Genomic DNA, 14,047 nt, shown 5'->3' on the forward strand with positions numbered 1-14,047 from the left:
AAATAAAGACACCAAATAATATAACGCTCAGCATCTAATGTACATAACTGGCAGCTGGTAAAACACACTTTGCCTAATGCACATAACTAGCTGCTGATTGCTTTGGGCTCCAAAGCTATAACCAACCCCTGTGATGAGCGGACTTACCATTTTTACACATCAAGCCCAGACATTTCTCAGCTTTTGTGACTTTAACCAGAGCTCCCTTCTGGTTTTGGAGCTCTGTATTACAGTTCCGTCACCCACAATTTAATCCTTAAAAAAAAATCTCATTTTCAATTTATGAAATTAGAAATGACAGAAACACTGCCCAAAAAAGCCCACCTACACCCACAGCCCACTCTGGCCCCTCCTACAGCCATCCTAACTCTGCCTTGGGTAATTTGACCTGCCCTGAACCACTGAAACACCACCCAAATTCCTGGTCCTGAATGTCTGCTTTAGTACACTTTTTTGCCATTACTTTACTAAGGACCTTATATTCAAAAGCTCGTCACTCAGGTGAGATGATCTAAGATGACTTGTCAGTACAGAGAAGTCTCTAGAAAAATGTTTGAATGTTTTTTGTAATATTAATCTCACAATACAGGGTTTTTATGTAAAGGAGAGACTCCTACATTACAATATAAGGTCTAAAAAAAATCTCAAAGATTTTGTATGATTTCTCTCCATGCTTGCAAGCTTTTGAATATCCGGCCCTAAATATGAGATAGAGGGTAAATTTATGAACCTTTGAAACACCATTCAAAATAATTAAAAAATAATGTATTTATATTTTGTATTCAATATTACAATTATATGTGTCACAGATCCTTTACATTTTTTGTGAATCTTTTTTTTTCTTTCTTATTGTGATTTGTGGCATATTTAAACTAATTTGGCAGCTAATAGCTTGTATAAGGGTTTTACAACACTTATGTTTGATTTTGAAGAATTATATTTGATTTGGCACTGAATAGCACAGTTCACAGTCTGGAAAATTGACAAAATGTAAAGACTTTGAGTAACTGGCAGAAATAAAATAATCACAAAAAATCTGAGTGCAGTTACTAATCATTTCATGTTAGCTCTAAAAATATTGCCTTTTTAGATATTGGATCAATATTGCATATTTCCTACATTTAATAGCAATAGTTTTTTAGAGATTTTTTTTCCAAAAGTAGCAATGTTTACAGGTGTATTGGGCCATTCATTTTGGTTTCATGGTTTAATCTCAAATATTTTGCATATAAAAAAACAGTATTGATCTTGGAACATTAGCTTCTACCTCACCACCTTCCTTGCACAGTCAGAATCCCGGTCATTAGCCTAAGGAAGTCCATAAGGAAATAAAGCTTCTACGCGTTTCGTCAGCCAAGCATGCAGACATTTTTAAGAACAAAGCCACTTTTTACCCGGAAAACAGGTTGTCTTGTTGAGGAGCGTATATTGCATTTTTGTATGGGAAGGAGATGCATATGTTACAAAAGTGCACAATGAACATTTTAAAATCATACTAAACAAATAATTACACCATTCACAAAAAAGTCAGCAGGAAAAATGTGTTATATTAAAGGGACAGTCAAGTAAAAAAAAAACCTTCATGATTTAAATAGGGCATTTAATTTTAAACAACTTTCCAATTTACTTTTATTACTAGTTTTGCTTTGTTCTTTTGGTATTCTTAGTTGAAATCTAAATCTAGGAGGTATGTATGCTAATTTCTTAGACCTTGAAGGCCACCTCTAATCTGAAAGCATTTTGACAGTTTTTCACCACTAGAGGGCATTAGTTCTTGTGTTTCACATAGATAACATTGAGCTCAGGCACGTGAAGCTCCTAAAAACAAGCACTGATTGGCTAAAAATGCAAGTCTGTCAAAAGAACTGAAATAAGGGGGCAGTTTGCAGAGCCATAGCTACAAGGTAATCACAGAGGTAAAAAGTATATTATTATAACTGTGTTGGTTGCACAGCATAAATCATAATTACACTGGATGTGCAAAACAAAATACTAAAAGTAAATGGATAAAATGGGTTGACCATCGTCATTTCATGGGCGTGTATTGTCTCTCAAATTCCAGCATAATTCTCTAACTATTTTTACCCTTTAGATCTCCCTGTTGTTACTCTTAAATTAAAAGGTGGCGAGTTTTTATCAAAATACTCAAAAAATGAATTACTCTGAAAGGAAAACCTAAAATAACAGCGATTTTAAGGTGCAGCGCACTGAAAACAGCGTAATTTGATTTGTATTAGGCATAATATTTTATTATCACCCTCCAATGAGAACCTTTACCTGACAGAGAGCTCTCATTATTTCTGTGGGAAACATTGTGTGACTCACAAGTGCAGACCGTTTTTTGAAAAGAATTCCGTGAGGGCTGCCCCTGTGCGGGTCGCTGTAGAAAACCACATCTAGCCCGGAGAATTGTTTAGAATCAGCTCCTTAGTTATTTCTTCACCATCTTATATTTTCCAGTCTCCAAGCCCTATAGTGGGAGAGTCTTTTAATCGTCTTTGTATTCATTGTTCAGTTAAAATAAATAACATATTAAATGAACTTTAGAAATAAAAATAAAAAATAAAGGGCTTTTAAAAAAAAAAGATAAACTTTAAAAATCTTCAATAACATTGTTGCTGGGAAATAAGAAAATTGTTCATCATCACAGTCAGACCACAGACCTAAATTTTAAAAAGGGAAATTAATCCTACATGTTTTCTTTCATGATTCAGATACAGCATCATTTTAAATTACTTTCCAATTGACTTTTGTTATCCAATTTGCTTTGTTCTTTTGGTAACCTTTGTTAAAAAGAATACATTGGTAGGCTCAGGGGCAGCAATGCACTGCTGAGAGCTAGCTGCTGATTGGTGGCTGCACATATATTTCTCTTATCATTGGCTCTACCAATGTGTTCAGCTAATTCCCAGTAGAGCATTGCTGCTCCTTCCATTGGGGTTGCCATTTTTTCTGTAACAAAATACCGGCCATGCTCATTAGCATGAATTTATATAAATTATTATACAGTGCAGCGTTATACAGGAACTAAAGCTGATAGGACTGATAAATGCTCATTGGCTTTTAATAAAATTCTAATACACACAAGATACGTTTCACCATGATAGCATTTGTATTTCTATATTTAATCTTTACTTTCAACTTTGACCTGAGCCTTAAAAATACTGCCCATGTCGTTAAAATACTGGTTGGGTGGCAACCCTACTTTCAATAAAGGATGCTAATAGAATGAGGCAAATTTAATAATAGAAATACAACTAACTAAATGTATGTCCCTTTAATGATTAGCATTTGTCCATATGGTCTAGTCCTGAGTTGCTGAATTTCATGTGCTTGCTCCCTCTATAGGAAGGTCTGGTGTAAAGGTTGTAAAGGATGTAGACACAAAATGAAGATCTTTTTGGTAATTAGAACCATAAACCACCAGTAAAATTGTAGCATACCAGACTGGTATAAGGGTTCCTATGGAACTTAAAAATGTGTGTGCTACCAGAGTCTGAAACAAATTACACAGTAAACACCTTGTAATTACAATACATTTCAGTTGCGTTATTATAGAATAACGTATCAGCTAGTGCTAACTGTTTTTAACTGAATCAATCAACATCCTTTTTACTGCAATTGTTTTTCAATGGCCAAATTCCACTCAACATTTGCCTAGTTTGGAGGAGCCAGTCTGGGCTTTAGTTTTCAGATAAGGCTAAATACTGTCATCATGTTAGTATGAAGTACATTGTTTTGCTAAAGTCAATGGGAAATATATGTAGCAGGGTTGGCCTTGATAAGTCAGCAGGGTGCACCTAGCAACCCCTATATTTGTCACTAGACTGACCTCGACTAGTGCAGCAGTCCAGAACTATGGTTTGTCTCACCAATAGTGTAAACAAGACTTGTGTTTGTTGTCCCCTGAGATTTTAGCTGTATCTCATAGACATGTACAGGCCAGAAAATCTTTCGGCCAAAATTTTTGTTTCGGAAATTAATTTACCCTAATATAGGTTGCCTGCAATATTCGGTTTTTATTTAGTTTAAAATGAAACGAAAATCGAATTTGTGTTAAACATTTACATTAGTTTCCTTAAACAAATGTAACTGTTTCGAATCTACAGGTAAAAATTCACCAGTAGCTACAAATACTTACTTTAACATGCTCTAGAGAGAGAGTTAAATTGATTCTCTTCTTGCCAGAACCCCGGCCGCAATAACACCTGGCTTTACGCTCTCGGTTCCCAGCACCTTCTCTAACTTTAGTGCAGGTTCCATGAGCCGAGCTCGCTAAACCTCCTGTTAGTTCGGCCAGCTGCCCAGACTCAGACAGCCCCTCTCCCAGACACAGGTTTTCAAATATTGAGAAAAGCAAGTTTAGAAAGTCAGGATTTTCATGATAACATTCTGATATCGTATTGTTACCCTTATAGACTACTGCTAACTGCTCCTTTGTGCTTCCCACTGTTGTAAAATGACTTCAACCAAGAGATACTGATATTGTTTTGTATGGCTGTACCTTGACAGGATTCTCATTGTGAAACACCTACAACTAGCACATGAGTTACTCCTCTGTGCTATTTCTAACCTAAACTAAGTGGACTAAAAGAATTTTCCTACTTCACAATGCTATTTATTAACCCTTTCTTGATAGGGTCATAACAACGTTCCGATGTAGACAAATTTAAATCCCGCGATCGTGCACACGATCGCGAGATTTCAATTATGGCATTGGGTCACGGGGGCATCCCAATGATGCTAGGCACGCCCTCCAGACCACGATCACATCCAGGAAGCGCCGTTGGCTTCAGGACAGCCAAACAGTTATGACATATTTCGTCCTAATGGTCCTAAAGCCCAGCGCTGTTTGGACGGAATACAACGCCATAACATCGGTAAAAGGTTAAATAACATACACAAAGGGCAGTTATAAAAATTGTTTGGGAAATGTGTAGCTACAATAAAATAAAGGCTAGCATATGCCTCATGCACAATCTGCTTTTATTTCTAGGGAACATCGGAATTTAAATCCACCAGAAGTTCGGAATGCGCAACTGCAGTACGCCGGATGGGGTCCCAAAGGCCAGCAATTGGTAAGATCTACTCATATACACTGCAAATGTATTAAACACTCAGTTGCAGATATGAGATGTTTGTGCCTTTGTAGGCAAATGACCAACAGCTTTGCATTCTGTAAGACTTGCTTCATGATATTGCTTTGCTGCTGCTAGTAGCCTCAGTTAAAGGGACAGTCTAGTCAAAATTAAACGTTCATGATTCAGATAGGGCATGCAGTTTTAAACAACTTTTCAATTTACTTTAATCATCAAATTTGCTTTGTTATTTTGGAAGTCTTTGTTGAAAGCTAAACCTAGGTGGGCTCATATGCTAATTTCTAAGCCCAAGAACGACACCTCTTATCTCACAGCATTTTGACAGTTTTTCAGAGCTAGACAGCGCTAGTTCATTTGTACCATATAGACAATATTGTGCTCACTTCCTTCGAGTTACTTATGAGAGGGCACTGATTGGCTAAAATGCAAGTCTGTCAAGAGAACTGAAATAAGGAGGTAGTCTGCAGAAGCTTGGGTACAAGCGCATCACACAGGTAAAACTATTTATAGATTTTGACAGCAAAGTACTATAATGTCTGACTTCTTGTGTGGTCTAAATGTGTAGGCTTGGTTTATTTTCAGGGCAAATACGCCTTAAAGTACAGTTTACTTCAAAATTGTTATTGTTTAAAAAGATAGATAATTTTTTTCACCTGTATTATTACCTGTATCTAAGCCGCACAATGGTATCTATATGGCACACATGAACTAGCACTGTCTGGCTGTTATGCAAGATTAAAAAAGCTAATAAAAAAGCACTGAGATATGGGGAGGCCTGCAAGGGCTTAAAAAGGCAATCTTTAAAGTATACTAATATAAGAGTGTTGGTTATTCAAAGCTGGGGAATGAGTACTAACAGCGTTATCCATCTTTTTAAAAAGTAAAAAAATCAAGTAGACTGTCCCTTTAACCATTTATTTTCACTTACCACTGCAAGTATAAGTTGTTATGAACAGCACTTTATAGTATGTATATATATTACACTTGTTTTAGGTGCACTGTCTCTTTTAGAGAATGTTACCACTTTAAGAATTGGACTAAGCTGTGTACTTCACAAACTGATGCAAAATAAGACACTCTAAATGAAATGTCTTCTTAAAGGGACAGTAAACGTCAACATGAAACTTATGATTCAATCTTAAACAACTTTTCAATTTACTTCTATTATATAATTTGCTTCCTTCTGTTGGGATCCTTTGTTGAAAGCATATCTAGGTAGGCTCAGGAACAGGAATGCACTAATGGGAGCTAGTTGAACACATCTGGTGAGCCAATGTCAAGAGGCATTTATATATGTGTAGCCACCAATCAGATGCTAGATCCCAGGGCATTGCTGCTCCTGAGTCTACCTAGGTATGCGCTTGAACAAAGGAAACTACGAGAAGTAAATTGGTAAGTTGTTTAAAACTGCATTCTCTCTCTCACTGGTTTTCTAACCTGTCATCAGACGTCCATAACAGGCCAGATTTTCAGGAATACCTTGAGTTAAAGCGGGTAAAATAACCATGTTTATGAATCAGCTGATTATTTCACCTGTGCTCTAGTTCAGATATCCTCAAAATCTGGCCTGTTAGGGATTTCTATGGACACGTTTTAAAACCAGTGCTCTATCTGAATCATAAACATTTATTCTTTTTCAATTTGCAGCCCCTTTAAAGGGACATAGAAGTCAAGATTTAAACTTTTTTATGATTCAGAGCATATAATTAAAAGAAAACTTTCCAATTTATTTCTATTAATAAATTCACTTCTATCTCATAGTATTTGTTCCTTTCTACTAGAGCATACTTAGGCATGAATGTAAAACACAGCTTACATCCAATAGGATGGGGTTAACAGCCTAAGGAGATGCTTAGGGCAATTAGAAGGCAGAGAAACGCGTTTCTGGATATCTTTTACAGGCTTTTGTATGGTTTTACATATGGATCATTAAATATTCAGTAATATTTGCTGCTGTCTGTTTTTAAGAAGATATGTCTCAAGTGAGTTAGCTTTAGAACTCTGAACCTCCAGTAAATATACAAAAGTGATTTGTTTGGTGCTAGGAATAATATGAATGTAACGCTACAGATGTGGGGAACCCATTTGAAGAGTGTTTAATACACTATGCAATGCAAGGAGGGTAAACCCATAGGTAAAGTCGCACTTGGGAGCAACAAGCTTGCAGCTCTCAAGCCAAACACAGCTGGTGATTGGCAGAGTTGTGCAAATGATGCTGCCAATTGGCACACTGGCTGCAGGGGTAAAACACATAAAGTTCCACAAGTAGTGGAAACATTATATGTTCTAAATAGTTAATTAATTATTCCACTACAGTGTCACTTTAAAAGGGTGGACTAATTTTACATTTTGAGTAAAAGAGACTTACAATAAACCAGTCAAACTTACAGATGTTAAATGCTTAGAGAATATAATGAGATTTGTGAGAGGACAACTCACGTGGTCCCATTGTGTGACACCACCTGGTATTCAGCACTTGCTCTCATCACCTGACACAGACAGTGCATCACACAATGTCACTGCCTGTGAGGAATGCTGTGACACCACCTGGTATTCAGCACTTGCTCCCATCACCTGACACAGACAGTGCATCACACAATGTCACTGCTTGTAAGGAATGCTGTGACACCACCTGGTATTCAGCACTTGCTCCCATCACCTGACACAGACAGTGCATCACACAATGTCACTGCCTGTGAGGAATGCTGTGACACCACCTGGTATTCAGCACTTGCTCCCATCACCTGACACAGACAGTGCATCACACAATGTCACTGCTTGTGAGGAATGCTGTGACACCACCTGGTATTCAGCACTTGCTCCCATCACCTGACACAGACAGTGCATCACACAATGTCACTGCTTGTGAGGAATGCTGTGACACCACCTGGTATTCAGCACTTGCTCCCATCACCTGACACAGACAGTGCATCACACAATGTCACTGCTTGTGAGGAATGCTGTGACACCACCTGACATTCAGCACTTCCTCCCATCACCTGACACAGACAGTGCATCACACAATGTCACTGCTTGTGAGGAATGCTGTGACATCACCTGGTATTCAGCACTTGCTCCCATCACCTGACACAGACAATGCATCACACAATGTCACTGCTTGTGAGGAATGCTGTGACACCACCTGGTATTCAGCACTTCCTCCCATCACCTGACACAGACAGTGCATCACACAATGTCAGTGCTTGTGAGGAATCCTGTGACACCACCTGGTATTCAGCACTTGCTCCCATCACCTGACACAGACAGTGCATCACACAATGTCACTGCTTGTGAGGAATGCTGTGACACCACCTGGTATTCAGCACTTGCTCCCATCACCTGACACAGACAGTGCATCACACAATGTCACTGCTTGTGAGGAATGCTGTGACACCACCTGGTATTCAGCACTTGCTCCCATCACCTGACACAGACAGTGCATCACACAAAGTCAGTGCTTGTGAGGAAAGCTGTGACACCACCTGGTATTCAGCACTTGCTCCCATCACCTGACACAGACAGTGCATCACACAATGTCACTGCTTGTGAGGAATGCTGTGACACCACCTGGTATTCAGCACTTGCTCCCATCACCTGACACAGACAGTGCATCACACAATGTCACTGCTTGTGAGGAATGCTGTGACACCACCTGATATTCAGCACTTGCTCCCATCACCTGACACAGACAGTGCATCACACAATGTCACTGCTTGTAAGGAATGCTGTGACAACACCTAGTATTCAGAACTTGCTCCCATCACCTGACACAGACAGTGCATCACACAATGTCACTGCTTGTGAGGAATGCTGTGACACCACCTGGTATTCAGCACTTGCTCCCATCACCTGACACAGACAGTGCATCACACAATTTCACTGCTTGTGAGGAATGCTGTGACACCACCTGGTATTCAGCACTTGCTCCCATCACCTGACACAGACAGTGCATCACACAATGTCACTTCTTGTGAGGAATGCTGTGACACCACCTGGTATTCAGCACTTGCTCCCATCACCTGACACAGACAGTGCATCACACAATGTCACTGCTTGTGAGGAATGCTGTGACACCACCTGGTATTCAGCACTTGCTCACATCACCTGACACAGACAGTGCATCACACAATGTCACTGCTTGTGAGGAATCCTGTGACACCACCTGGTATTCAGCACTTGCTCCCATCACCTGACACAGACAGTGCATCACACAATGTCACTGCTTGTGAGGAATGCTGTGACACCACCTGGTATTCAGCACTTCCTAGCATCACCTGACACAGACAGTGCATCACACAATGTCACTGCTTGTGAGGAATGCTGTGACACCACCTGGTATTCAGCACTCGCTCCCATCACCTGACACAGACAGTGCATCACACAATGTCACTGCTTGTGAGGAATGCTGTGACACCACCTGGTATTCAGCACTTGCTCCCATCACCTGACACAGACAGTGCATCACACAATGTCAGTGCTTGTGAGGAATGCTCGGACACCACCTGGTATTCAGCACTTGCTCCCATCACCTGACACAGACAGTGCATCACACAATGTCAGTGCTTGTGAGGAATCCTGTGACACCACCTGGTATTCAGCACTTGCTCCCATCACCTGACACAGACAGTGCATCACACAATGTCACTGCTTGTGAGGAATCCTGTGACACCACCTGGTATTCAGCACTTGCTCCCATCACCTGACACAGACAGTGCATCACACAATGTCACTGCTTGTAAGGAATGCTGTGACATCACCTGGTATTCAGCACTTGCTCCCATCACCTGACACAGACAATGCATCACACAATGTCACTGCTTGTGAGGAATGCTGTGACACCACCTGGTATTCAGCACTTGCTCCCATCACCTGACACAGACAGTGCATCACACAATGTCACTGCTTGTGAGGAATGCTGTGACACCACCTGGAATTCAGCACTTGCTCCCATCACCTGACACAGACAATGCATCACACAATGTCACTGCTTGTGAGGAATCCTGTGACACCACCTGGTATTCAGCACTTGCTCCCATCACCTGACACAGACAGTGCATCACACATAAGGGATTAAATGCCATATCCTCCTCTGTGGAAAGAATAACTTATAACTATATACATTCTTGGTTTAACATAAACTCAACTTAGTTTCTAAACGTAGAAATAAATAACACACAAAATAACGACACAACAACTTTTTATGGTTAGAGAAAACCCGCAGGTCACGTTTATTGTGGCAACACAAGAACTAACGACCGTCTGAATAAACATGGACCAGGGGGGCGGCAATCAGGTACTAGCTAAAACGTAGTAACCCATGCTAACAAGATGGGCAGTACCAGGGCGCAGGAGAAGAAGCAGAGCGTAGCTCAATACTATAAAACAGGGAATTCTCGGCATCGTAATCACACGGGCAGGGAACACCCCAGACGCGCGTCTGGGGACTTCATCCCTGGCCGGAAGTGCCGTCACTCTACCTCGATCACATCCTGCCCCCGGACACTGTCCACCCGCCAGCCCAGGGTGCAAACCACCACTCCGTACCAGTAAGGGCCAGGATCAAAAAGGTGCGTAAACCAGATTGAAATACCTGGGGAGCTGAAACTTAACGTCCTTGGACTTACAGAAATAGGCTGGCTAGCCCTCATCAAGCCTTCGGATAGCCCTAGTCCCTGGGGACCACCATAAGGACGGATCCCCCTACTGATTGCAAAATAATAAACAAAGGGAGGGAAGGGTGGGGAAAACTTTGAGAAAAACAGCAGAAAGAGGACATGTGCTTCCTGTACTGGGCTTAAAAAGGTAAGCTGGAACCCCTCCTCTCTTTCTGCAACATTGTTTCACACACACAACACAACACTCCCCTCCTCCGTCTTGGCCTTAACCCTTATGTGCATTCCAGGCAATTTGCCTTACATTTCCTATGTCACTGCTTGTAAGGAATGCTGTGACATCACCTGGTATTCAGCACTTGCTCCCATCACCTGACACAGACAATGCATCACACAATGTCACTGCTTGTGAGGAATGCTGTGACACCACCTGGTATTCAGCACTTGCTCCCATCACCTGACACAGACAGTGCATCACACAAAGTCACTGCTTGTGAGGAATGCTGTGACACCACCTGGTATTCAGCACTTGCTCCCATCACCTGACACAGACAATGCATCACACAATGTCACTGCTTGTGAGGAATCCTGTGACAGCACCTGGTATTCAGCACTTGCTCCCATCACCTGACACAGACAGTGCATCACACAATGTCACTGCTTGTAAGGAATGCTGTGACATCACCTGGTATTCAGCACTTGCTCCCATCACCTGACACAGACAATGCATCACACAATGTCACTGCTTGTGAGGAATGCTGTGACACCACCTGGTATTCAGCACTTGCTCCCATCACCTGACACAGACAGTGCATCACACAATGTCAGTGCTTGTGAGGAATGCTGTGACACCACCTGGTATTCAGCACTTGCTCCCATCACCTGACACAGACAGTGCATCACACAAAGTCACTGCTTGTGAGGAATGCTGTGACACCACCTGGTATTCAGCACTTGCTCCCATCACCTGACACAGACAGTGCATCACACAATGTCAGTGCTTGTGAGGAACGCTGTGACACCACCTGGTATTCAGCACTTGCTCCCATCACCTGACACAGACAGTGCATCACACAATGTCACTGCTTGTGAGGAATGCTGTGACACCACCTGGTATTCAGCACTTGCTCCCATCACCTGACACAGACAATGCATCACACAATGTCACTGCTTGTGAGGAATCCTGTGACACCACCTGGTATTCAGCACTTGCTCCCATCACCTGACACAGACAGTGCATCACACAATGTCACTGCTTGTAAGGAATGCTGTGACATCCACCTGGTATTCAGCACTTGCTCCCATCACCTGACACAGACAATGCATCACACAATGTCACTGCTTGTGAGGAATGGTGTGACACCACCTGGTATTCAGCACTTGCTCCCATCACCTGACACAGACAGTGCATCACACAATGTCAGTGCTTGTGAGGAATGCTGTGACACCACCTGGTATTCAGCACTTGCTCCATCACCTGACACAGACAGTGCATCACACAAAGTCACTGCTTGTGAGGAATGCTGTGACACCACCTGGTATTCAGCACTTGCTCCCATCACCCTGACACAGACAGTGCATCACACAATGTCACTGCTTGTGAGGAATGCTGTGACACCACCTGGTATTCAGCACTTGCTCACATCACCTGACACAGACAGTGCATCACACAATGTCACTGCTTGTGAGGAATGCTGTGACACCACCTGGTATTCAGCACTTGCTCCCATCACCTGACACAGACAGTGCATCACACAATGTCACTGCTTGTGAGGAATGCTGTGACACCACCTGGTATTCAGCACTTGCTCCCATCACCTGACACAGACAGTGCATCACACAATGTCAGTGCTTGTGAGGAATCCTGTGACACCACCTGGTATTCAGCACTTGCTCCCATCACCTGACACAGACAGTGCATCACACAATGTCACTGCTTGTGAGGAATGCTGTGACACCACCTGGTATTCAGCACTTGCTCCCATCACCTGACACAGACAGTGCATCACACAATGTCACTGCTTGTGAGGAATGCTGTGACACCACCTGGTATTCAGCACTTGCTCCCTATCACCTGACACAGACAGTGCATCACACAATGTCACTGCTTGTGAGGAATGCTGTGACACCACCTGGTATTCAGCACTCGCTCCCATCACCTGACACAGACAGTGCATCACACAATGTCACTGCTTGTGAGGAATGCTGTGACACCACCTGGTATTCAGCACTCGCTCCCATCACCTGACACAGACAGTGCATCACACAATGTCACTGCTTGTGAGGAATGCTGTGACACCACCTGGTATTCAGCACTTGCTCCCATCACCTGACACAGACAGTGCATCACACAATGTCAGTGCTTGTGAGGAATGCTGTGACACCACCTGGTATTCAGCACTTGCTCCCATCACCTGACACAGACAGTGCATCACACAATGTCACTGCTTGTGAGGAATGCTGTGACACCACCTGGTATTCAGCACTCGCTCCCATCACCTGACACAGACAGTGCATCACACAATGTCACTGCTTGTGAGGAATGCTGTGACACCACCTGGTATTCAGCACTTGCTCCCATCACCTGACACAGACAATGCATCACACAATGTCACTGCTTGTGAGGAATGCTGTGACACCACCTGGTATTCAGCACTTGCTCCCATCACCTGACACAGACAGTGCATCACACAATGTCAGTGCTTGTGAGGAATGCTGTGACACCACCTGGTATTCAGCACTTGCTCCCATCACCTGACACAGACAGTGCATCACACAATGTCACTGCTTGTGAGGAATCCTGTGACACCACCTGGTATTCAGCACTTGCTCCCATCACCTGACACAGACAGTGCATCACACAATGTCACTGCTTGTGAGGAATGCTGTGACACCACCTGGTATTCAGCACTTCCTAGCATCACCTGACACAGACAGTGCATCACACAATGTCACTGCTTGTGAGGAATGCTGTGACACCACCTGGTATTCAGCACTCGCTCCCATCACCTGACACAGACAGTGCATCACACAATGTCACTGCTTGTGAGGAATGCTGTGACACCACCTGGTATTCAGCACTTGCTCCCATCACCTGACACAGACAGTGCATCACACAATGTCAGTGCTTGTGAGGAATGCTCGGACACCACCTGGTATTCAGCACTTGCTCCCATCACCTGACACAGACAGTGCATCACACAATGTCACTGCTTGTGAGGAATCCTGTGACACCACCTGGTATTCAGCACTTGCTCCCATCACCTGACACAGACAGTGCATCACACAATGTCACTGCTTGTAAGGAATGCTGTGACATCACCTGGTATTCAGCAC

The 14,047-nt window shown here is 42.6% G+C and overlaps 1 protein-coding gene across 1 annotated transcript in view; it reads left to right on the plus strand.

Annotated features, from left to right (window-relative positions):
- Positions 1-14,047, plus strand: part of DPP6 (dipeptidyl peptidase like 6) — a 1,272,214-nt gene that overhangs the window by 939,994 nt on the left and 318,173 nt on the right. Inside the window, exon 7 of the mRNA XM_053713807.1 lies at positions 4,997-5,078. Within this exon, the coding sequence (XP_053569782.1) occupies positions 4,997-5,078 (82 nt within the window). The remainder of the gene's footprint in view (positions 1-4,996; positions 5,079-14,047) is intronic.

Source organism: Bombina bombina, chromosome 5, assembly GCF_027579735.1.
Source record: "Bombina bombina isolate aBomBom1 chromosome 5, aBomBom1.pri, whole genome shotgun sequence".
NCBI classification, from domain to species: domain Eukaryota; kingdom Metazoa; phylum Chordata; class Amphibia; order Anura; family Bombinatoridae; genus Bombina; species Bombina bombina.